The 25,608-nt window shown below is 32.8% G+C and overlaps 3 protein-coding genes across 6 annotated transcripts in view; 1 reads left to right on the forward strand and 2 right to left on the reverse strand.

The window, feature by feature from the left end:
* LOC148310718 (NBAS subunit of NRZ tethering complex-like) overlaps positions 1–6,337 on the forward strand; it is a 28,604-nt gene extending 22,267 nt beyond the window's left edge. Inside the window, exons 37-42 of the mRNA XM_088257944.1 lie at positions 2,263–2,410; positions 2,906–3,002; positions 4,146–4,275; positions 4,344–4,461; positions 4,675–4,797; positions 5,903–6,337. Coding sequence (XP_088114070.1) covers positions 2,263–2,410; positions 2,906–3,002; positions 4,146–4,275; positions 4,344–4,461; positions 4,675–4,797; positions 5,903–6,205 — 919 coding nt within the window. The 3' untranslated portion in view covers positions 6,206–6,337. The remainder of the gene's footprint in view (positions 1–2,262; positions 2,411–2,905; positions 3,003–4,145; positions 4,276–4,343; positions 4,462–4,674; positions 4,798–5,902) is intronic.
* Positions 6,338–6,614: 277 nt separating this feature from the next.
* On the reverse strand, positions 6,615–13,708 carry mRpS29 (mitochondrial ribosomal protein S29). Its single transcript, XM_088257945.1, has 9 exons — positions 13,606–13,708; positions 13,265–13,382; positions 12,870–13,083; positions 11,882–11,974; positions 11,288–11,433; positions 10,825–10,985; positions 9,520–9,661; positions 8,835–8,927; positions 6,615–6,856 (listed from the first exon to the last, which is right to left on the reverse strand). Exons 2-9 carry the CDS (start codon positions 13,370–13,372, stop codon positions 6,668–6,670), a joined length of 1,146 nt encoding a protein of 381 aa, XP_088114071.1. The 5' UTR covers positions 13,373–13,382; positions 13,606–13,708; the 3' UTR covers positions 6,615–6,667.
* Positions 13,709–16,845: 3,137 nt separating this feature from the next.
* On the reverse strand, positions 16,846–24,944 carry LOC148310720 (endoribonuclease Arlr-like). Of its 4 annotated transcripts, XR_015837362.1 has the most exons (10): positions 24,671–24,916; positions 23,180–23,402; positions 22,153–22,264; positions 21,364–21,448; positions 20,349–20,492; positions 20,088–20,151; positions 19,714–19,802; positions 18,533–18,776; positions 17,191–17,266; positions 16,877–17,015 (listed from the first exon to the last, which is right to left on the reverse strand). XR_015837362.1 is itself a non-coding variant. In XM_088257888.1 (8 exons), the coding sequence occupies exons 1-7, from the start codon at positions 24,774–24,776 to the stop codon at positions 18,543–18,545; spliced, it is 993 nt and encodes a 330-aa protein (XP_088114014.1). In that variant the 5' UTR covers positions 24,777–24,916; the 3' UTR covers positions 17,128–17,266; positions 18,533–18,542. The 4 variants fall into 4 exon arrangements, 2 of the variants coding, with proteins under 2 accessions (XP_088114014.1, XP_088114015.1); XR_015837361.1 differs by lacking the exon at positions 20,088–20,151 and having other exon boundaries at positions 16,846–17,015; positions 24,671–24,944; XM_088257888.1 differs by lacking the exons at positions 16,877–17,015; positions 20,088–20,151 and having other exon boundaries at positions 17,128–17,266.
* Between the last annotated feature and the right edge of the window lie 664 nt (positions 24,945–25,608).

A 25,608-nucleotide genomic window follows, 5' to 3' on the forward strand; every position in this document is an offset into this window, starting at 1 on the left:
CATTTTGGTCCTCTATTGCCCATGTCTGAGGTTTGAAGGCACGGGTTAAGAGTGTAACCTTTTGGAAAAGATCCTTTGTAGTGACGCTATTCGCTTTATCTTCTATCTCAGCACAGATATCCGAAATTTGTTTATTTTTGTCTCGTCGGCAATGTCTTTGTATATCTTTATTGAGCCTAGAGTATTCTTGTCTCGCTTCTGCAGATGAGGTTCCTTTTACTCTCATCGCTTTTCGCTTTGATATCATATCCCATGTGGGGTCTGATATCCAAGATTTCCTCTTTTCATTTCTCGGCTCCTGATATTTCATTGCAGTCTTGACAATTTTCTCTTTGAGACTGTTCCAACGCTGTTCGACATTTTCAGAGGAGTTTACGTTAAAATCAGCGTCTTGTTTCCTGATATCTGTGCCAAAACATTTAATTGCTGGCTCATTGAGGTTTAAAGTTTTAAACTTATCCCTTTTTATAATTTTGAACTTGGCTCTGATTTGTGCAATCAGCAGATTATGATCAGAGCCGCAATCTGCACCAGGATAAGTTTTAACATTACTTACCGATGACCTCCAGCGGCTATTTATCATGATGTAATCAATCTGGTTGCGACATCTATCACCCGGTGATATCCATGTGTATAGGCGTCTGATGTGCTGTTTAAACCAAGTATTCATGATTGTCATTTTTTCTTCAATAGCAAATTGGATCAAACGTTCACCTCTATCATTTTGGGTGCCAATTCCATAATGGCCAACTGCACCTTCGAGGTAACTGTTTGATCCAACTTTTGCATTGAGATCACCAATAACCATTGTTATTTCTTTATTGGGTATTTGAGCCAGCGTTTCTTTGAGAGCAGAATAGAAAAGATCAATAACTTCATCTGGAGCATCGGCAGTCGGTGCATACACTTGTACAATATTCATTTTGCAGGGTTGAGTGTTCATAATTACATATATAGCTTTATATGATTTATTTTTAATTGTATTTCAGCTTCTCAACAAATTCAGCATGGTTTTCATACTTTTTTACTGATTGTTTATGATACCTTATTACATATTTATTTATAATATCTTTAAATACTATTTTTCTATTACTTAGGATTTATATTCTAATGATAAAAAAAACAATTGTCTACTGAAAGCAGATACTATAAATAGTTTTCTATTAAATACTCAATGATTTGCCATGTAATTATACACATAATTATACTATTCTCCATAGCACAATAAGGTGATAAGTGCTAAGAACTGGATGTGGGCAGTGCACTAATTTAAATGACCCAGGGCTTATGTATATAAACTATCATATACAGGGTGCGGTAGCTAACTTTGCAGATTTGTAATTGGTGCCAAGCATTCAGGGGGGGTCGTAGAATAGTGGGGTTGGTCTCATTCGAAAGGGCAGGTTCTAAAATTTCGTTTGCTATCTCAGTAACTGCCATGCAGTGGGGCAGTGAGTGGCGCACGTTTACCATCGAAGCATTTTTTTCTGATGGCCGCTGCGTTATTGCTTCAGCAATCAGTTCAATATTCGACCTGGAGGTCGGGTTCCCGGCCGGCAATCAGTTTTTTCATGGGTGGACAGATTTAGGGTGAGTTTCAATGTGCTGCCAAGACCACGAGTATGTCAAGGGACTCCCGAAAATGTTGATGCAGTGAGGCAGTCATATTGCGCTCTCCCAGGCATTCGGGGCACAAACATGTGGCTGCTTTAGGGATTTCCGACCGCTCTATGAGACAAATTCCTCATTCTGGTTTTAAATTTCATCCCTACAAATTGGCTGTGGTATAATCAAGTCTCATCACTAAAGAATATGAGCGCGTCCCGAGGCACAATTTCAATTAATGTTTCACATGCTTCTTGACGAGCATTAAAATTGCACGGAGAAATCTCTTCTGGGGCTTCGGTAGCACATTAAAACTATCCCTAAATCTGTCCACCCATGAAACAATCGATTGCGGACTGGAAACCCAACCTCCAGGTCAAATATTGAACTGAGTGCGGAAGGCGTGTCGAGTGGTAATAACGGAACGGCCATTTGAAAAAAACATTCACCAGTCCACTGCACTCGGGTGATACTAACAAGGTGGCAAACGTAATTTTAAAACATCCCCTTTCAAATGAGACCGATTCCACCCTACTACGACCTCCCCTCAACGCTTAGCGCCATATAAAAATCAGCAAAGTTAGCTGCCTCAACCTGTGTTACGATTTTTGCTAATCCAGTTTTGTATTTTTTTTACTAATCTTTTTTTATTAATAGCATGCTGGTTGGAATTGTCAATAGAGTTTTTGATCTGAAATCCCAAAGATACATAATGAACCGAGAAGTTTATAATAAACTCAAACCATATTCCACTAGTTCTTTGCTATCGCCTAATCGACGACTCAGTGTGATGTCTCTATACCAGGTAAAATTAAGTCTTATACTCTACAATAAACTTTAATATTATCTATTTCTGTCATATTAATTCTGATAAGATTATATTGCAAATTGAAAATTTAACATTCTGTGGAATTTTGTTTTGTATTAAGAGAATCACTACAGTTTAGAAGTAGTACCTACCTTATACTCCAAGTGGGTTTTTCGGGAAAAGTAAATCTGAGGAGCGAGTTGTATTTATTTATTCAAATAATGAAGGTGTTTTATGAACAAGATATCAAGAAACAATCTGAAAATGTGTGAATGTATTAAATAATGACAGCTTATGAATTTTACCTTGGATGAACCGTTTCATTCATACTCTTTAACAGGTTAAAAATATATTATATTTGAAAATTTTATTATTCATTAAAAATTTCAAAGGTAGGTACTTTTCAAAGTAATAAATTACAAATGAAGTCTGCGATAAGTCGAAGATTATATATGTATTTATAAGTTTGATGCACCCATCTTTTTTTTCCAGAGTAACGTAGACATTTTAGATATGAAAATATTGACTAAGATTACAATGGAAATGATTACAAATACTTGGGGTCAACTGGATAATGGAGATGGAAAAGGTAAATCTGATGAACAATCTTCTTGTTTCATTAAATATTTTTATATTGTTATGTATTATTGTTAGTGCACAAGAGTAAAACACCTTGGATCTTATCTATTCTTTAACCCTTACCGGTCCAATGTCCAATCTCATTCGACATCAATTTTTTCCTCGTAGGTCCCATGTCGAATGTCATTCGATATTTTTTTATCATTAGTATTAACCGCTCTACACATACGAACATATGTGATACGTGCGATTTTTCTTCACCATTCCGCGCTAACCCGCATTACATGCGCACGAGAAAAGATATATGTTCCAAAAATATTTAATGCGTACCGGATACACTGACAAATTTTTGTCAGGTTTCATACCTGACAATATTTTTGACAACAAATGTTGTAATTTTTTTGCTTGTTTAAAAAAAATATACCTGAAAATAACCTGAAGGTAGGGTGTTTAAGCTAAAATGCAAGCTCAATTTTTTTTTCACTTGTATCTTTTACAACAATACGTGGAGCAGAGGACAAATGATTTTTTGCCCATGTGAATAAGTATCTGTTTCCTGGAAGAGATACAAAAGGGTCATTTTAGGAGCTGGCTCGGATCACGCGATGCTTCACGGTCGCCGAACTTCAATTCGCATTCAACAGTTAGTAACTGCGAGTTACACTTGCTCCTTGCACGAGCGAACAACTATTAGCAATACGGAAAATATTACCGTTCAAGAATATTCAACCCACTAGAACATCGGAAGAAATTAAAAAGCCATCTGTCGTTCAAAAATTGTTGATGAGTTTAGTTAATGATTTTCGGGCTACTACTAATAAAAAAATATAAAATATAGATAACAAGGCCATTTAAAAAATAAATCTCGTTTTTACTACAAATCGAGTTTTTTTTTAATGAAAAAATTAGCTTCTCTTGAAATACTGTAAATCTATTGTGGACCTGGTGGAAAGTTTTTTTTTTGGGGACCGGAAAAGGTTAAAAACTGAAAACAGCAGCTAGTAGGGTGACTGGAGACGAGACAACTACTTGTACTACTGATCTCTTCACCTTGAATGTATAATAGAAATGAGAGAAACACCTTAATTTATCCAAAATATACCAGTTGTAAGGAGCCATTTCAACTTATTTACATTTTTGTTTTTCTTTATAGCCCTGAACCTTGCTGATAAAACTGTTAGGACCGGTATGTTTATGAAGTTACTTCAGCGAGCAGATACTTGGAACAAATTAAAAGTTCTAGGAGACCTTATAAATATGTGGCCGCCTCCGAACTATTCTCAGTAAGTTTATTTCTACCTTACCCATTTAAAAAATATTTCATTTATTTTCATTACATTCATTGTTTCAGGCGACATGAAAACCCTCGCTTATGTCTAATTGTGAAGTTATTGAAAGATGAACAGAATACAGCAGAAAACATTCCACTTTTAAACATTCTGTTAAACGGAAATACCTTATCGGAAGATGTGAGTTGAAGTTTTTTTTTATAATTACATAAATATGTAGTTGTGATTATGTGGTTCCCACAACTTTCTGTGTTTATTTTACGTGAAAGTCCTTCTAAAATGTTCAATATTGTAACTGGTTTAGTTAAATGTCAGTTATAAGTCATTGCATGTTTATTTTTTTTAATTTTAAGCTGTGCTTTTGTTTTATTTTAATAACATTGTTTTTTTTAGGATATTCGATGGGTTATATCTGCGGAAAATAATTGCCATACAGTGGGAAAACTATGGCTTTGTTTACTCTCCAAATATGAATCCATTCATAAGTCCACTATACCTTCAATACTCACAACCAAAGTAATTTTTTTTCTCTTATTCATTCACAAAATATTTCAAAAGATATTAGGAAAAGTGTGTTGAAATGGTTTGGGCATGTGAATCGAATGAGTGGAGAAAGAATGGTAAAACAAATTTATGAGGCAAACGTAATTGAAAATAGAGGCAGAGGAGGACATGCATGAATGTGAAACATTGTTTGCAAAGACGGATTGCTGTGGCGTTCTATTCTCTCTGCCTACCCTAGGAATATGACGTGATGGTTAATTAGTTATTATATTTCTGAGATTTCAATTGCACCTAATTTTTATATTTAAAAACCTATTCGAGAGGTTGCCAAACCATCGACGTAATGGTGAAAACTGACCAGAGCATTTCGTCGTAACGTAACGTTGTAACATCGCTCGCGGCGAGGATGTTACATTACAACGTTAAGGCATTGCTGACTGACCGCGATCAGCGCTCGTTTAGAACACAACTGCTCGATTGTGGCCTTGTGCTCAGTGTTGCCATTTGCCAACCCAAAAAATCTGAATTACAGTCAAGAAATCTGTATTAAATTTGTACAGAATCAATAAACCTGAATCTGTATGAATCTTTGCATTTGTAGTTAAAATGTCGGACGACGAAGACGTGATTCTTGGTTCTGTGATTTCAATAAATTACAGCTTACTCCGATGAAGAAAAAAATACTCCCCGCAGTTTGGGGAATTTCCCACAGATTAGCCACCCTGGCACTGACCTAAAATTACATCCGACTTCGGAGGGAGCATTCAGAACGAGCGGTGAGCAGCTCGGCTCGCTGTACTGACTATAAAAATGCTCGCATCGTAATGTGTTACGTTACAACGAAATGGCTCCCTACCATAAGGGATTTTTGGATTACCTTCTCTAGATAGCTTTGAATACCTATAATCACCCAGGCACTACGAATAATGTAAACGAATCCTACCCCATGACTTAATCTTTAAAATGTCACAAACTATAAAAGATCTTACCTTCTCTACATATGGAATGAAATAAGATGGGATGTTTTTTCCCTACTTAGCTTATGTTACGATAAATATATTTATGTTAAACGATAAAATGGAGTTGTAATACCAATAACACATACTTATAATTTCAGGGTATTCCAGACTATGACCAGTACGTAGATGATAATTTGATATCGATTCTACTGAAGAAGGGCCTGTTCACAACTATTGTTGACACAAGATTATATCCAAAATGCGTTCAGTTTATTTTAAGAAATGATGTACAAAAAAAATCTAATTTCTTGAATTACCCCCAATATGCGCCAAATACGGCCGTAAATGATTTGCTGAAGAAATTTCTTTTGGCAGAAGCGGGATCAATAAAACTTTCAATCATGGGAGTTCCTAATACATTAAAAGGGTTTTCACAAGCAATTAAAATTGTGTTGAAATAAATACTACATTTTATTATTTATTTATTAATTATTTTATGAGAATATTTTTGTTGTAGCTCTGTATATGTGTATATTAAATTATTAAATAAATATAAATAAAACACTAAATGTACCATGTGTATGTGTATGTCATCAATGTATTAAATAAATATAAATAAAACACTAAATGTAACATGTGTATGTGTATGTCATCAATGTATTAAATAAATATAAATAAAACACTAAATGTAACATGTGTATGTGTATGTCATCAATGTATTAAATAAATATAAATAAAACACTAAATGCAACATGTGTATGTGTATGTCATCAATGTATTAAATAAATATGTATAAATAAAACACTAAATGTAACATGTGTATGTGTATGTCATCAATGTATTAAATAAATATAAATAAAACACTCAATGTAACTGTCTATTTTTTTATTTATTTAACCTACTTGTACAAGTATTAAATAAATTTACAAAGGTGCACATATTTTCATAAAATCATATGGATTTTTATTACTATTAAAAGCAAGCTCCTCATTCGCAGACGGACCTTCTCTCAACCATAGTCTGTCTCTGTAATACTCTGCACAACTTGCAAACTCTTTATCACTATAATTTTTCACTTCTATAGGTATGAAGGGATCCATATGCTCAAAACCCTAAAATAAATTGGAAAATTATTTGAAATTCAAAATGTCATTAATTCTCCCTCGTGATCAAAGAAGAAAAGTGCGGATTTTATTCCTTACAAATTACTTTGTCTAAATGTAGACCGTCACGAATCTGGCCTCAGTATTCCGTCCCACTCGCTAGAGAAGTGACATCGGCATGCCATTAACTTCGCGAACAATATTTTTTGTAGTGCAGAGATGATCGCAGGGTCTGTTTTATACACTTCACTTTGCAAACGATCCACGGCCGGGGCCCAGCACGACGTTGAGAACAAATCAAAACATCCAACTCTTCGCGCGACAATCTGCGTCAGGCCGTGCGCAAGAGAGCGGCTACCCTAGGGCTTCCAAAAAACTATTGTGCACTAAACATTGAAGAAGGACCTTAAATTTTACCCTTTTAAGATTCAAATTGTGAAAGCGCTTAAACCTAATGATTCCAATTTACGTAAAATTTTCTGTAAGAGAATGTTAGAGTAATTTTGTACGATAAACACTATCTTTTGGAGTGATGAAGCCCATTTAAATTTAAGTGGATGTGTAAATATGCAGAATTGCTGTTATTGGTCACCTAAAGCCCAGAACTCACGTTTCAAACCAAAACAGCCACTTCACAGTCCCAAATTGACGGTTTGGTGTGCATTGGCAAGAAGTGGAATAATCGGACCCATTTTTATTTTAAATCACCGAGGCAATCCATTACTGTGAACGGGGTTCCTAATGGCGCATGCTTAGCGATTATTTTTGTCAAAAATAAGAGAACATTATGCCTCCACTTCACACACATGATTCCAGCAAGATAGAGCTACCCCTCACACTTTTAGAGAGACGATGGCGATTTTCGTGACTTGTTCCCTAAAAAATTTATTGGCCGTTTCGGTGATATCCCCTGGCTACCCAGCTCGCCAGATCTCACTTCTTTTGACTTTTTACTGTAGGCGTAACTCAAAACTAAAGTGTATGAAACCAACCCCACGATAATCTCTGCTCTAAAAAAAATATTGTTCGTGAAGTTAACGGCATCCCGACGTAACTTCTCTAACGAGTGGCACAGAATACTGAGGTCAGATTCCAAGAGTGAGTCTGACGTCTGAGTCAGGCGTGAGTGACATTCTACATTTAAAAGAAATAATTTTTAAGAAAACAAATCCGCACCGTAATAGTTATTGAAATAAATTTTTATCCGTTGTAGTTTATTTTTTATTAAAATTTTAAATCATAATTTTGCAACCGGACACCCATTTAGAAAAATAAATATGTGAATGTTACTATAGTAACTTTATTATGGGAATACATAAAAAAAATTAAGGTAAGTATTATTGCATTTTTCGGAGTTCAAGTATTTTGCGAGTCAATTAAACACTATTTTGCTATTTTGATCCAATGTTCATTTCTCAAATTTGTCATAAAATTCACGCTGCACGGCACGAAATTGCCATTTTTTACTTACTGTTCTAATACATTTTGTTGAAGATGATGATTTCTTTTGCTACAATAGCATACATTACATAAGTCACAAATCTTGTTAATAAATAATTATCTCTCTGAACTTTCAATAAGACAACACATGTATTAAAACATGTAAACAGACATTTTTTTGTCTTTCTTATTCTCAAACATCGCTGAAGTTACTATCGCATCACGTGACGTGAATGAGCCGCAGGTGTATTTAATTTCCTTGCCCAATTTTATGTAATTGTATATGTAATATTTTTCTTGGGGATCGTTAGAATTGAAATCAGAAGTATGAAGGAAAGCATCACAATTTGAATATCCTGTTCTAAGAAATTGAGGTTTGAAATTTGGGTACTGGCCGCTCATAAATGGTGTTGCATGAGGTGTCTACAGACATATATGAGCACTATGAGGATTGGGATTAGCTAAAATATGTGCTTTATAATTAAGGGATGCATTGTAAATTTATAAAGTAACTACTTTATTTATAATTTATTTAAAAGATACTTACCTCTTTCCGAAGTAGATACCGGGGGTAATGAGATTCTTGTTGGTCTCGATCAACAGCTACTTTATCAACTGTAACAACAGCAGTACCATTACACTGCAACAATACATAAATCATTAACTATTACATCTATATTAAATTAAAAATTAGGTACATATTAAATTATATGATGGAAACCATCATTGGCTATTTTTAAAATCTACAAATATCCCATAAAACAAAGCATTGCTTATTTTCACAGATTGATTTAAAAAGTGATGTTTTTGAGAAGGATGCCTGGAAAAAAAGATGTGTCAAAATGTTACTTTTTGACTTTTGGTAGTGCACATTATGTACTTTATAGCTGATAATCAGATTTTAATATGTATTTCAAAAACATACCCAGTCTATGTATTAATTTTAAAATCAAACACAGATTTTTTGAGTCTACTAAGTTGTATTTTATTAAAAAAAAAAATATTGTGACAATTGTTTCGCCTAGTTATGTCATTTTCAAATTAATGTCTATGAAATATGGAATGTCCAAACGAAATAACCAGGCGAAACAATTGTCGCAATATTAATTTTTATGTGTTTTTTAATAAAATATAACTTAGTAGACTCAAAAAATCTGTGTTTGATTTAAAAATTAATACATAAATTAAAATGGAGTTCTACAAATTAAACGCCAAATCAATAAATAACATACCCAGTCATTTTTTGTCAATTCAAGCATTGCTGTAGTTAAGGTAACTTCATTTGGCAGTACTTTCTTTTTTATATCTGTTTTTAGCCGAGTCAAAGGAGCGAAGAAACAATTGAAGCCATCAATAGCTACAAATGTTTTGAATCTGTAAAGAAAGTTTGTTTAATAGATACATTAATATATTTCAAACCCACTTTATATTAAATAATTACTCAGTTAAAAAATAATGAAAATCCAAAAGAATGTGATGCTTTAAAAAAAAAGTTATTTTACAAGGCATAGAGATTGCAGCCGTAGAGATTTATCATTTCGGCAATTCACAAAATGATTTCGTCAGTAAGTCATCTTTATTCGCATTTCTTGACAATGTTCTGAACCATACATCTGGATCAGGCATGAAACTCACTTCCCACCATTGACCTTCTATGTCACACATATACCTCACAGTTATCTATAAAACCGACATCACAATTAACATTTTAATATAATACTAATTACTTTTGGCAACACCAATGGTTGAAAAACTACTGAAACCTGTAATTGATTGTGATTACATATTTATTTATACAAATCTTTAAAAAAAACCTCTTTTAAGGAGAGAACCAGGTAATAATTTGTAATATGGTCTTTACATGCACATACTGGGTTGCAACTTACGTTGCGGACATATCACAAATGGAAGTAAAATCAAAAAATTATAAAGGTTTAATAATTGTGTTATATTTTTGTCCGCCTCCTTAGTGTAATGGTTAGCATGCTCGGCTACCGTTCTGGAGGTCCCGGGTTCGATTCCCAGGGGGGTTTAATAAATATAAGTGATTTTTTCACTCTAATATTTATTCAATATTACACTGGACTGGTACCTGAAGTGGAGGGCTGATCACCTTTCCTTCATGTGTAAAACGATCGAGATAACACTGCGTTTATATGAAGCAGTGCCTTATGTACCATTGAGGTGCGGTAAGGGTTTTATTTATTTATTATTAATAATTGTGTTATATTCCTATCGTGTGTCTGCTGTGTATGACATACATAACTTAGATTTGATCTCAAGGAACTTGCAAACGTTAGCAAACTACTTGCCAGTTTATAGAACATTGAAAACATTATAATTTGCATCGTTAAGTAAAAATTGCATATTTACAAGTTAACGTTTTTTGCCAGTACACCCACCATATAATATTAAATATAATACAATAAATGCTACATTACAATAGGAAAAATGTGCAAATTACTCATGACATAATAAATGTATTAGCATTTAAATAGTCATAAAAATATGTAATATTTTTAAATTAATTGACTTACATTTCTTGAGTAGAAAGAGTTTTGATTTCATCAATTAAAGCCACAATTACATCGGAAGCAAACTTCAATCTATTAACTCCGAGGTCTATTAATTCTACAAAAGGTGTTCCGACCTCCGTTATTTCTCTTTTACTCCATACATATTCTTTAGTCACCTTTGGCTGAAAAATAATTAAATAAAATACATTCCAACTCCATATTCAATTCATGATTTTGGTGTCCTATGTTTGGATAGCTTTTCAACAATTTCAGAGGTTTTCCATTGATACCTAAATTGTATTAAAGTTTTTTTTTTATTTATGATGTAATGGGATATCCAATCTAGATCTTAAAATACACCAATATGACTTTAAATCCTGTATCTAAGTTTGCAACTTGCTAGTTAGTAAAATAAAAGTATATCGAGTCCCCATTTTGGCTCTAGTGCTACATTGCTACATTACATTGGATTTAGTTTACTTACATTTAGTTCCTTCAGAAGTTTTTGATTTTGTAACTTGAAATGTATAAGCCAAGCTGCCGCATCTAATGGTAAGTCGACGAATCCCTCTCTTGTGGTAGAATTTGACATTTCTTTTTTAAAAATGACTCTCCTCAACCAGTCGGGAACTGAATAATCAATAGAATTAATACTTAAGAAAACAAATGAGAAAAAACTGGATAGGATGTGTCACATGTTTTTGCGTGACTACGTCAAAGGTCGATAGAGGAAATGTTAGTTTATGTGGGTTTCTTACAACAATTACATGGAACGGGAGTGAAGTGGTGGTGGTGCCCAAATGGTATCAGACAATGATGAGAAATACAATATGAAATGCAGGAGCAGTCTCAGCGAAGTTTAATTACGTGCTTTTCAAATCAGAGTAATATGAAGCTTTAGAAGTGATCAATGCAATTGTACATTTACACAAAATGTACTGTCATGAGAGGCTTCCCTGTTGTGCGAGACATAATCACATAAAATCATCATTAAAAGTTATATTTTAATAGAAATGGGTAATGTTCTAATTATGTATTGGGCAAATATACAACCTCAAACCAAATAAAATATACCAACCCCAAGGGACGTGAACAATTAAAAATCCAGCATCTGAAGCGTAGTGAAGTAAATGTGCCATAGTCAATGATTTTCCCGAACCATTGTCACCATCTAAATAGATTCTGTGTTAAAGAAATATTTATTGAAATCATTCGTAATATGCTGAAAAAAAGTGAAATTATACATATTTAAAGGTGGTCGAAATTTAGTGCATTCATAGATATTTCTATTTCTGTATGTATGAAAATACTATGTTGCGATGCCCCTAAAACAGGCAATTGCATTTAAAAAAGATAACATTTACATTAGATTTTTAAATACAGCAGTCTCAAATTTCATTCATTCAAACCCTTATCTGCACCCTAATGGTGCATAGGGCACTGCATCATATAAACGCAGTGTTATCTTGATCATTAACATGAAGGAAAGGTGATCAGCCCTCCGCTTCAGATACCAGTCCAGGGTAATATTGAATAAATATTAGAGTGAAGAAATCACTTATATTTATTTGACCCTCCCTGGGAATCGAACCTGGGACCTCCAGTACGGTAGCCGAGCGTGATACAAAAGCAGTCTCAAATTTAATGGAATTAAAAGATAAATATTTGTTTTTTTTTTATAATTTACAAAAAATACTTCAATTTCATACTATTTCTGTGAGCCTGAGCGGCTCATTATTAGAAATAGGTATCAAATTGTGGTAGAGTGGGTTCGAACCAAGAAACTCTGACTCAAGAGTCCACGACATTAACTACGGGACCACAACCCGACACTTAAGCATGATGCCAAGAGGACTGCCATCCTCACTCATGAAAAAAAGGAGCAGAAGAAAATGAGGCGTATAAATAGTGTGGGGTACATGTAGCGTTTGCATGCTTGTGAGGTGATTGTCCTAACCAAGAAACGGGTACATCTGGAAAATGCTCAAACTGAAAACTCAGTAAATAGTTATATACTAACATTTTAATGCCGATGAAATTATTATTATGATAAATTAAAAGGATACACAACACATATCTGTTGATTGGTTTGGTCATGTCACTTTGATTTATACAATCTATGATTTCCAAAGCTGGCTCTCGTACCATAATGCAAGTTTCTGTAAATGTCTTAGTCTGAATCTGAAATGACTTTGGAAGGCCTCCATATGTAAACAAGTTTTTGCGTGTTGCTGGACTCACGGTGTAGAACTGTCCACAATCGTTATAACTATGCTTAAGCTGTAAAAAATAAGACCTGAATATAGAAAAACTTAAATGGCAGTCGAATTTTTAATCACAGAGTTATATTACGAGTAATTTTACTTAAAGAATGTAGTGCTATGATAACAATCAATATTAAAATTAAAAACTGATCATTTTATTGGTGATTGAATAAATCTAAATAAAAAACATGTTTTACCGGGTTGTTTTCTAATGTCCTGAAACCCTGTTGTAATGGTTTAGGAACAGCTTGTGCGGAAAATAATCTTTGAAACTTCCATGAAGTAATCCTAGTTTTCGACCACATACTGATAAACCTAATAATGTAAAAACGATTACACAGATAATTAAACAAGTATCACAATATTAAACAACTGTAAAAAAGCTTGGTGCACAGCAAGACTGAAATAAAGTATTAGAAGTTTTATGAATGATTTAATCAACTTTGAACTATGCTCAATATAACCTCTATTTGCTGTTGGCACGCATGGATATTTATGTTTAAGTATAGAAAATCGAAATAAAATGGGTAAAAATTACCAAGGTAAAATACAGCAAATAACTATGTAAAATGAAGAATACGTGTGGAAATATATAATAATAAAAAATATTACAAATCGCCGCTAAACGTCAAATTATATTCAATATCCACCATAGATACAGTTGATTTTCAGATTAGTCAAGTTGGTAAGTACCTACCGGAATGCCTTCTTAGCCTACTATTTATTTTATATTATGCTGGACTGGTCCCTGAAGTGATGGAGTAATCACCCTGCCTTCATGTAAGTAACGATCAAGATAACACTGCATCAATACTATCCAGTGCCCTATGCACCATGAGATGCGGACAAGGGTTAGAAAAAGAAACATTTTATTACTTGGTTAGTTTTACTTAATCATTTTTTACTATTTTAAATATTTCCTAAATTTGCAATATATGTTTGGTAATTTTTAATGATAACCTCTTCGGTGGTCGGCCGGTGATTGAATTCTGTGTTTGCGAGTAAGGCCTTAAACTCATCTCTTAGACCAGGGGCTCCCAATCTTTTTCAGTTCGAGGCGCACTTCCCAAGCTTAGTATTTTGTCACGGCGCCCTACATTAGTAAGCTATTTGGAATAGATATAGTGACTACATATATACAGGGTCTTTCAATAAAGACTTTCAAAGACTTACATATATATAGGGTCTTTCATTAAAGACTTTCAAACTTTCACAGTTAATAGCAGCCATATTGTTGATAATACATCTCGGACGCACACTTTGGTTTTTTAAAAATAGAAAGCACTTAATGAAAGACCCTGTTTATATTAAAGTCGAATGAAATAGGTACCTACAATAATAGTAGTTGGGTAGATAGGCAAAAACATCCACAATATGAAATTGAGTTTTATTATATTTATAAGAATTCAGAAATGAAACAGAGAACAGAAAAAAGGAAATGATTTTGGTTTCGGATAATGATAGAGGATCGACTCGCTGCGCCGGAGTCCCTCTTTACTTTCTACGGCGCACCAAGGCGCCGCGGCGCACACTTTGGGAACCCCTGTCTTAGACTAAAAATCAGACATCTGTCGCCTTATTTATCTGGTGCCTAAATTCAAATCAAAATTTCGAGACAATAATGTTAAAAATAAATTGATACATTTTTATATTTTTCACCATTATCACTAGGCTTACCATATGTCCCGGTTTGACCGGGATTGTGCCGGTGTCCCAGCCGGTTTAGTTTTTGTCCAGGTTTGCGCGAGAACTGTCTATTTATCTATTCAGACGGTGCATTTCTTATAAATAATTATGGGAAAACCGTTTCAGTAGCTCCGAAATTTTTACATTGGATTGGACCACATCATGTACTAAAATGGTAAAAAAATAGAGAGATCTGCAGAAGCTATTAGTTATTAGCAAATTAATACTGATTGTCTTTGTGATGAGCTGTTGCTCACAAAAACTTTTTTTTATAAAAAATTGAAGAATGGAGTTTAACAACAACCTAAACTGAATATGTGTATAAATGGGTCCAATTATTCAAATATTTTGACGAGCAACACATTGATGCACCGAATCTGAGTAAATTATAGAATATATTTAGTGCCCACCCGGGACTTCAGCACTTTTGGAGCGTGTTTTCGGAAAAATGATTCACATTTGGTCGAATAACTACAGCCGCATGCTGGAGTCTACTGTACGAGCGTTACTGTACTGTAAATTAAATTTTGGCATTACATGCAGTGACTTTTATGAAGAAGAAAATATTACAGAATGTTAAAAACAATTCACTCCAGCAAAAAGTATACTTGTCACAATAACTTATTTCTTAACTTTTTTTTCCCTATCTGTCTTGGTTTAGAGCTTCATAATTATGGTAAGCCTAATTATCACCCTATGAGGGTTAGAAAGGTTATATGTTGATGACTATACCTATTGAATGAAATACCTGAAAAAAAAAAGATCATCCCTTCACAAAACAGTTACTTCACGACCTTAACATACACGCTTTCATAAGTTAGAAATACATTTTAAGATATGCTCATTCTTCATTTTCTTCTAAAAAGTCATCAATTTCTCCACGGAGTAAACTGTCTATTACATTAAAAAAAAAAACCCTTATCCGCACACAATGGTGCATAGGGCACTGCGTCATATAAACGCAGTGTTATCTTGATCGTTTACACATGAAGGAAAGGTGATCAGCCTTCCGCTTCAGGTACCAGTTCAGGGTAATATTGAATAAATATTACGGTGAAAAATCACTTATATTTATTTTACCCCCCTTGGGAATCGAACCCGAGAGCTCCAGAACGGTAGCCGAGCGTGCTGACCATTACACTACGGAGGCGGACAAAAAAGTGACATTCAAAAGTGAAAGGTTTATAATTACGCAATTGAAATTTAAAAATAATAATCCACACTACTATTGATGTGCCTTGAAATATGAAAACCCATGAATTTCTGAATAAGGTCCTACAGGTTATAGAAAAATTACCTATAAAAGCACCATAAGTACATTGATACAGAACTGGTAATAATTTTTTTTTTTTAAAAAGCTTACAAACCATTTGGGTAAAAATATAAGAACAATCTGCTTGGAAACGCACATCATCATCTTATGAATCACTAGATGTTATAAATAAATTATATTAATTAAATATTGATGTTATAAAGTAATAAACTAACAATTTTCCCAATGTCACCAAGAACCCATGGTTTGTATACTGACTCTCATAACACATCTATAATTTAGCATCATTTGTAAAAGGATTATCTGCACTCTAATATAAGATCCTACTTATGTAACTCGGTATCTTAATAATTTAACCAAAGTGAGTTTTTTTTAAATAATTTTTTGTGAAATACTAATTTCTTATAAAAAAGATGAACGCGTTTTTGAAATTTAGAATCAGTTGATAGCGTAAATATCAATTACTTGCATTTGATCCATTATCTCAGAACTACCTTGTTTGTAGATGGTATGCTTCTTGTGACGGGGGGAAATAAAATGAACAAAGAGTTAACATTTTTATTTTATATGATTTTTAGGTCTACTTAATTGTATTTTATTGTTAAAAAAACACGTAAAAATAAAATTTGTAACAATTTGCCTTGTTTGAAAAGACATAAGTTTGAAAATGCCATAATAAGGCGAAACAATTTTCACAAATTTTATTTTTATGTGTTTTTTTAACAATAAAATTAAATTTAGTAGACTCAAAAAATTAGTGTTTGATTTTAACTAATAAATCAATTAAAATGGAGTTCTACAAATTAAACGCCAAAACTATAAATACTTTTTATTTTGCTTTTTAACAATATTTTAACACATATTTTTTAAATAATAAAGTTTCAAATAAAAATGGAAACATTAGACGTACACGTGTTTTCAAAAAGATGTCTTCATCATCCTTCTATGGTCCCCACCATACATTATATGTATATTAAGTGATGCATGCACTGGAATTGATACATATTTTATTTTAAACATAAATTGTTTATAATATGTAACAAGTATAGGTATAAACTTGAGTTAAGCTATGGAGTGACGCATTGGAAAGTCAAAAAATATTAATAGAATAATACGTTAGGCCCCTACTAATGATTAATAATGATACTAGTCAGTATGCCATACCTTAGTATGTTAGCAAAACAGGGATTTCTTGGAAAAGTCTGTTTTCGCATGCTCGTTTCTCTACTTCTTTGACATACTGTAAGAAAACACAATTCTAAATTAAAATATGTGTTAATTAATGAAATTACAATACATAATATTATTTAAAGCACTGTTTTTATGCATGATTTATCAGCAGTTCTGAAGTTCTAGTAGAATAGTACCATGTCTTACGAACTTAATTCATTCCCGAGTATGGTTCGTATCTCGAAATCCAATTTCCTATTACATACATTTTAAGGAAAATTCATCGAACCATCCTTTGATTAAAAATTCTATACTGGTTTGGAAGCATTCTCATGCAATCTATTATACACACGCCGATAAATGGATCATTTTGTCTCGATATTGTGTCCGCCTGTCATTCCGTCTTTCATTTCATAGCCATTGCAAAAAAAGTACAATACATAATACAGTACACATATTTGATGAAAACATTAAAAAAATCTTGACTGATTGTATTTGATTATATAAGTACCGAAATAAATATACAAAAAAGCAGATACGACTAGTTCTCAAGAGCAGTGGATTGTGCAGTGGTAAAAATGAGTTAATATTCATATCTCAAACAGTTTTTATGTAGAGTTGTTCATAAGTTAAGGTATCATTTATGCAGTAGCTTGCCCAACTTATATAACCTTGTATGTGTGGGCAGGGACGTGCCTTCCATAGAGGCAGAAATGCAGTGCCTATCTTAACTTACCCGTGTGACATATATCGCTCACTCCTTTCAAGAATGTCATAAATCAAAAAACTTGATTTTTCAGGAGAACGTTTTTAAAGTTAAAAAATATAATTCAATGTATTAGAAATAAATATCAAGCCACTTACTGAACTTTTTACTGTGCAACAGATCTTTTTAGGTAAAACCTGAATGTTTTTTCTCCATTTGAAAAATAATTTGAATATTTAAAAAAATAATTAAACAATACCTTTTCTTCAAAATGCAAAAACAGCACTTTCTGCCCTGTAGCGGGTAAATGTTAAGTTAAAAATATGCATCTTTTGCTGGGTTACAGTACATTTTACGGGCATTCTGAAAACATGCAAAACTAAAAATTGACGTTTTTTGATTTATGACGTTCTTGAAAGGAGTGAGCGATATGTAAAATCACAACCAGTACCCTACCTTACTAAGTAGTACCAGCTTACCTTACTATGTATATAGTGGTCAAAAATAAAAGTTATTACTTACAATGCAATAAATTTCAAAAAAGTGTTCAAAATGTAACATTCTCATAAAACCTATAAGATCAAGTTTTATGAGTAGCGTGTTTTATATTTATTTTTAAATAAATCTTACCTCATTACATTCAGATATCAGGATAAGCACTCCCAATGTAGGTTTTTCCATCAAATTTTAGTACATATGTCCGGATATTGATCAAATTATTTGCTAAGGATAGTCGACAAAGTTTATTCGGACGAGTAATGAAACAAAGCGAGTATAAAGCCATTTCAAGTTCTGGTGAGAAAGAAACAAACATAGATCCCACAGGCTTATGTATACCATCCAAAATGAAAGTCATCTTCATAATTGAATTATTCTGAAAACAAAAACAAGAACCATAAATAACAGGTTACTTATTTTTATTAAAATAATTTGAATCCAACAAAAGTTTTTCTAATATTTTTCCTGGTCCAATTATCTTTTATTCCGCAGTCTTCAAAATATTTTAAACATAAAAATCATGAATTCCACAGACGAGGTCAAATCAGTACTGGAGGTGTATTTTTCGTCAAAGAGAAGTGAAATTTGTAAATCTACTGGGATAGCATTGTAGAAAGTTAAGGAGAATATATTTTACATTAAAATAAGCTTTGTTTACCTTAATTTTGAAAAATAAAAGTACTAAAAAAAGGCATTACTTATGGGATGACACAATATTTATACATATTTATATACTAAACTATAAAAAAGTTCAGTGTTACTCATTGGGGTTTATGAATTTAATTGAATTAATATTGAAAAAAATATTAATGGACCATGGCAACCATGATTGTTCCCGACATTTAATAATGGCCATCTGTGACATTATTTTTTGTTTTAATGATAAGTTTATCAACCTATATATTACTATCAGCTTTAAATGGTCAAAAGTTGAAGTCATTTTGGTTTATTTTAAATTATAACACTGATCTCATAGCCCTAAATAAATTTAACCAGAAAATTTGATTATGATAAAATAATAAAATATTTTAATTATAAATTTATGAATAAATAAACTTAATACAAAATAAATTATTAAATCAGTTGTCTTTTTAGTATAAATAATGATAAAAAATCCCAAATATTCTAATTTATGGGCTCATTTAAATTCAACTATGTTAAGACATTCAAACTACATTGTGATAAATAAAAATCAAAGTCCGAACTTCCAACTCTATTTTTTGTAACTAGAATATTTACAGCACTCCAACCCTTCAATAACATTATAAATATGATACCTACACCAAAATAAATAATAGAAAAATTGTACATACATCATTCAAATCTATTTTATTAAGATATCCTAAGTAATTGGCTTTTTTCTTTTCTTCTTGAGTAAAAAAATATAACCAATTATGCAGTCCTAAAAACAACGTAAGGATAGTAATTAAATTACCAAATATTAACCCTTAAAAATATGTATAATGTGGCTTGTTAATTAAAAAACAATTAAAGCAAATAAAGTAATTTTTACTATTTGAATTTTTTATTGTACTCAAACCCTGGATCTAACCCCAGAGAGTGATGTGGAGATATATCCTGATGAATATATCTCCACATCACTCTCTGTAACCCTCACGAAGTTAAATTCAATGTTCAATGGTCAGGCGCCTCATGATAGATGAAAATAATTTGAAAGTGTTCTCACCTATAGTCAGGGAGGGAAAGTTATATATGTACTTCCCATAGTTCTCAACAGATGGCAGTTCCAACTGACATACAAATAAGATTGTTGCAATTACTACATAAATATTTGAAACATTCGTAAATTTAAGCAAAATGAAAATTCAGTGATATGTCACCGGCCAATAACAGCTTGTAAACCTTTGAGTGCCCAGACATATTTCATTCACATAAAAAATAAGCTTTATCTCTGTTGAGACACCTAATATATATTGATTTATTTTACCTGATATTTTTCCTCTTTTTATTTCTGATAAAAATATATGTTCAAAGCCACTACTTGTAAGTTTTCCTTTGGTTCTCGGATATAATTCAAACCACATTGTTTTCAAAAGAGATCTTCGACTACCATAGTCATTTGGTACTAAACCTGAATAAAGAGAATTATATGGGACTTAACTTAAGTATCATTTATGGTTGTCTTGACTGAGATATGGTATCTATTATTTTTATACGAAGGAAAGATGGCAGATCTCACCTATGTTCGGTTGGAGAGAGCTTGTACACCCCACAAAGTTCTGAACTGATGGCAGCACCATCTTTCAAAACTCCACATCTATAAAAATTTCAACCAGCATATGAAAGGATTTTTACAACAATGCGTATAAACAACTTTCAAAATTTATGCGATATGGATGTCAAATAATGACCAGAATGGCGAATCTTACACAAGTGATAACTCAAGTTAGCCAGTGCCAGGTCATGACCTCTAAAATGCTCAGACTTCCATCTTCCCTCTGTATAAAAATAATATAATACGTCATCTCAGTTGAGACGCTTATACATATATCTTAATATCATCCATATTGTGAAAATCTAGTGTTTTGATGATTTTTTTTTCTAAAAAAATATAAATAAGTACATATTTGTGTTTTTTTTTATTATTTATAAAAATACTTCAATTTCATACTATTTCTGTGAGCCTAGGCGGCTTAATATTATAAATAGGTATCAAATTGTGGTAGAGTGGGTTCGAACCGAGAAACTCTGACTCAAGAGTCCGTGACACTAACCACGGGACCACAACCCGACACAGGTTTGAATAAAAAGTAAAATATTATTTTACTAGTAATTATAATTTTAAACCATCAAACTAGCATATAGCAGGAAAGATGTGGTAGGAACAACAGTAAAAAAATAATTTGCAACACTGTTGGTGTTGCCCCTCTAATAAATTTGCATTTTTTCTCTAGCTCAATGCGTAGTAATATAAGCATTTTTATTTATTACAGCACTTTTACCTTTTTTACCTAAGGCGGAAAAAAAATAATCCATGACTGAAGTACCCATGACAGCATCCAAAAATGAAATTTCTTCAAATATTTCCTTAAAAAATTATAAAACATACATATTATAAATATCATAGAAACCATTGCATTTGGAATACCTAGTCCTCATTGGAAATGATTTTCTAATTTATATAAAAGTTAACCATAGTGATTTTTGGCTAAGTTTTAATTAAATACCTTTTTTTTATCTGTTACCTACCTTTTCAGCTAAAAAAAAATTAGCACTGAATATGAACTCAATTTAATTGAGAAGAGATTAGAAGGAAAAAGATATTAAATTTACATTTTGAATGTTTGTAAATTTATTCAACATACAAAAATACATTTCTAAAATAAAATTATATAAAATCATACTTAAAACCTTTACACTACTTAAAATCATTAAATTTAAATTCATTTTGTCAGGAAACAATTTTTTTTATATAATCATGGTTCTCAACCCCTGCCTTGTTGTGTGTATAACATTGAATTTTGTCTAGCCTTCCACCAGTCTGATTATGTCGGTAACGACGAAACCCGGCCACTGGTCAAATAAAACATATGTGGAAAAAACTATAAAGTTATTATTTTATCTTATAAAATGCAGTTCCACCAAGAAATGTCAGTACAAAACTTATTTAAAAAAAAATCATTTCCAACGTTAAAATATCTCAACATAAAATTGTTTGGTAAGATTTAAAATATCATTTTAAATTTTTTACATATTTATAAATAAACTATTGTATTAGATCTACATAATACCTGACTGGTAACAATTTCTTCAACCTTAGTATTTGGTTCATAGTTATCATAGAGTGCCTTCATTGCCGCGATTGTAGGTATATTCCATACATCTGAACTAACAGAGAGAAGGCTGCAAAGCAAGAACAAAAAATAGTAATGATGAAATAAATCAAATAATTTTAAGAATTACATAATCAGTAACTAAGCAAAAATGATAATTGAAGAATATCTTATTTTTTAAGACTCAAAAATTTTTCAAAAGTCAATCTTTTTGTAGCCATTTTAATAATCAAATAACATAAATTAATTTTATTAATCAAAATAACTATTATTAACCTCACAACATTTTGAGTGTGTCCAAATACTTGTTGGCAAAATCTGGATTATCTCCAATACAGGAGTTATTTTCATATTCTTTTTTGACATCTCATCAAAGATGAAGAAGAATATGGAAGTCTGGGCATTTACGGGGCTGACGACCGTCATAGGCTGGTTTAAGTGATCACTTTACACACGTATAACATTCACCAATTCTACCCATTATTGACAACCACACTACTCAAATTGTTGGAAGTTCTATAAATATGAACCAATTTTTATGTGATTATAATCCAGGATTCGGACCTCGCATACTAATAAAAAGAGTTTCTCCTCAATAAAAAGCTTCTTTTCATCTCACCAATGGATGTCTCTAGAGAAGTTCTAGTGATTCAAGAACAATGTTTCAAAATTGGTTCATATTTATAGATAAAATAAGACAAAGCATAATGTAAATAAAATAGTAATTAAGTATTATAACTGTCTAATTTCAAACCCTAGTCTCATGTCATTAAGCCATATTTTTTAGGCTATTAAATTAAATATTTCCACCACTTTTAACGTGATATAGGAGCTGATGGTTTCCTGTTCAGATGTTCAAATATATACGTACTAGTTGAAACATGTTTTTTAATTTATTTTTAATAATATAAAATAATTTATGAAAGGCCATATTAATTACTAAGGAAATTTAAATAAAAGATTGTTAGAAACAACACATCCTTACGGTTCCGAAGCATAATCATCTTTTGACTTGAATTCAGCCTTTCCTTGGTAATTAACTAAAACATACTTCCCTGCATTATTTATATCTCTTTTTAAAAGGTTTTCACTGATTATTTGCAATTCATAATCACTTATACTTTCTGGAAAGTTTGATTCATTTGAAATGTCAAGTTCTTCGAATGAAGTAGTTTTAGAAACTGATAATACTGGAGTGGGCTGACAATCTGGAATTAAAATCATGTATCAATTTATCAGTTCTCTGGCGATGTGTTTTGTAGACTATGAAAAAAGTTTGATAGTCCGCACTGGCCCACACTCTGGAAAGTACTGGAAGCTTATGGGGTGCCTGAGAAATTAGTGGAGCTAATTAAGTCCCTTCGACTCAATAGTGAATGCCGTATGAGAGTTGACGATGTTGTCACGGATTGGTTTGGAGTCTCTACTGGAGTCAGACAAGGTGCGTCCTTGCGCTGTTTCTCTTCATCATCCTCATGGATTTGATTCTTTGAAAGTCATTACCATCTGACCGAGGTATAACCATCTCCCCCTCCTGGAAACTCTGCAAACTAAAGTACGCAGATGATGCTGTTATAATTTATGACTCCGTCGAGGGTCTTCAATTAATCGTCGACAGGGTAAATAGATACTCTACGCATATGGGTCTTACAATAAATGTTGTAAAAACCCATGTGTTGTGCAACAGCTCATGCCAAGATGCCCAACAACCCATGACGTTGAGTAACCAGCGCATCTAAAGGGTCGAGAGTTTCAAGTACTTGAGAGTGTACGCGACTGAAAATGCAAACCTTCAAAAGGAACTGGGAGTGCGATTAGGACTGGCAGGGTCTGCATTCAACAGTATGAAGGCTGTCTGGAGATCTGATTTATACTCGGTGAAGACCAAATGCCGCCTATACAATGCCTGCTATGTATTGCTCCTGTTCTCTTATACGGCTGAGAAACATGGCACCTTACAAGGGCCCAGAGCAGCCGTGTACTAATCTTTGAGAATAGGTGTCTGCGGAGAATTTTAGGCGTGCGGTGGTTTGACTTTGTGAGGAATGAAGAGATAAGGCATAGGACGCAGAAAATCTTGGTCACAACTGTCGTCAAGAAAAGGCGATTCAGTTGGCTTGGCCATGTACTCCGCATGCCTCCTGAGAGCCTTAATCAAGCTTGCCTCTTTTTCAAGGCATCAGGTTCGCATCGCCCAGGACGACCACTGCTGACAATTCGTTGGCAGTTCTCGTCAGAACTTTGGGACGCGGATCTGACTTGGGAGGATGCAAAGGAGCTGGGAGCCGACAGAAAAGCCTGGAGACAGTTTGTGGACTACATATGCTCCACCTAGGGAGCGGATATAGTTTAATATTACATATATAATTTAATATCAATTTAAACTCGTATGAAAATAAATCAACTGACAGAAAAATATGAAAGTAATGTGTTATATTATATTTATTAAAAAATATATACAAATATATTTATTTACCAGTCATAAAGTTTTCATTGCAACATGTCATGAGGATACTGAAAATACTTAAATATAACGCGATTTTGACACAGTATCTCGACAGACTAAACCAGAACGCATACATTTTCTATATTTTTAGTTACTAAATTTAATTATTATTATTATAGTCCTTCATCCATGCACAAACTTATTGTATAATTACATGGGAACACAGCTAACTAATTGTAGACCAAAACACAGCTAGACCAAAAAGACTAACTAACTGTAAACATATTGTATACATGCAAAGATTATATATACAGTGGGTGGCCATATTATTAGGGACACTTCGAATTTCCTATAATTTTCATTATTAAATGAATTTAATGAGCAAATAATTTGTTTTTTTGAATATTTTTTTATTGATTGGGGTGCTTTATTTAGAATTTAGAAACTATATTATCATGGATTTAATAATACCAATTTTTATGATAAAAAGTGATTATTCAACAATTTAAAAAAAATCTTAATTTTTAGTAATAACACCCTTTGCTGCGATTACAACCTCCAAACGTCAGGGCATACTTTTTAATGCCGATTTTTACATTGTGCCAGGGATAAAGATTATTATGCCATACTCTGATAAGAGTTTCTATCATTTGCCGCTTGGTGGTGATGACTTCTTTAGCAATCTCACGTTTCGTTAGTTCCCAAAGGTTTTCAATGGGGTTCATATCCAGCTAATTCCCCGGGTAAGGCAAAACACAGAGGTTTTTTTTCAGCCAAGAATGTGATAACACTCCTGGCTTTATGACACGATACCGAATCTTGCATTAACACATACTCTTCATCGCCAGGGAACCATTCTTGAGCCTCGGCTGGAGTCGACTTTTCAGTACTCGCTGGTACTGGTCTTGCCTCATGGTCCCTTCCATGATAAAGAGGCATCCCATACCCTTAAATGAGATCACGGACCA

Source organism: Brachycentrus maculatus, unplaced genomic scaffold (genome assembly GCF_059751285.1).
Source record: "Brachycentrus maculatus isolate JH-2025_06_01 unplaced genomic scaffold, ASM5975128v1 h1tg000089l, whole genome shotgun sequence".
Lineage (NCBI taxonomy): Eukaryota > Metazoa > Arthropoda > Insecta > Trichoptera > Brachycentridae > Brachycentrus > Brachycentrus maculatus.

Bases quoted from the DNA above. Each gene is read 5' to 3' on its own strand.
- mRpS29 (XM_088257945.1), bottom strand. From the start codon at position 13,372: ATGTGGTCGAAAACTAGGATTACTTCATGGAAGTTTCAAAGATTATTT. The intron at 11,975-12,869 runs GTATCCTTTTAA...GAATCTATTTAG, and splicing joins AATCAACAGATATGTGTTGT to ATGGTGACAATGGTTCGGGA. The intron at 8,928-9,519 runs GTATGTTATTTA...GTATTGTTGCAG, and splicing joins AATTGACAAAAAATGACTGG to TGTAATGGTACTGCTGTTGT.
- LOC148310720 (XM_088257888.1), bottom strand. From the start codon at position 24,776: ATGTATGCGTTCTGGTTTAGTCTGTCGAGATACTGTGTCAAAATCGCG. The intron at 23,403-24,670 runs GTAAATAAATAT...TTTTAATTCCAG, and splicing joins CAATGAAAACTTTATGACTG to ATTGTCAGCCCACTCCAGTA. The intron at 21,449-22,152 runs GTATTATGTAGA...TAATTTTTTAAG, and splicing joins AAGAAATTGTTACCAGTCAG to GAAATATTTGAAGAAATTTC.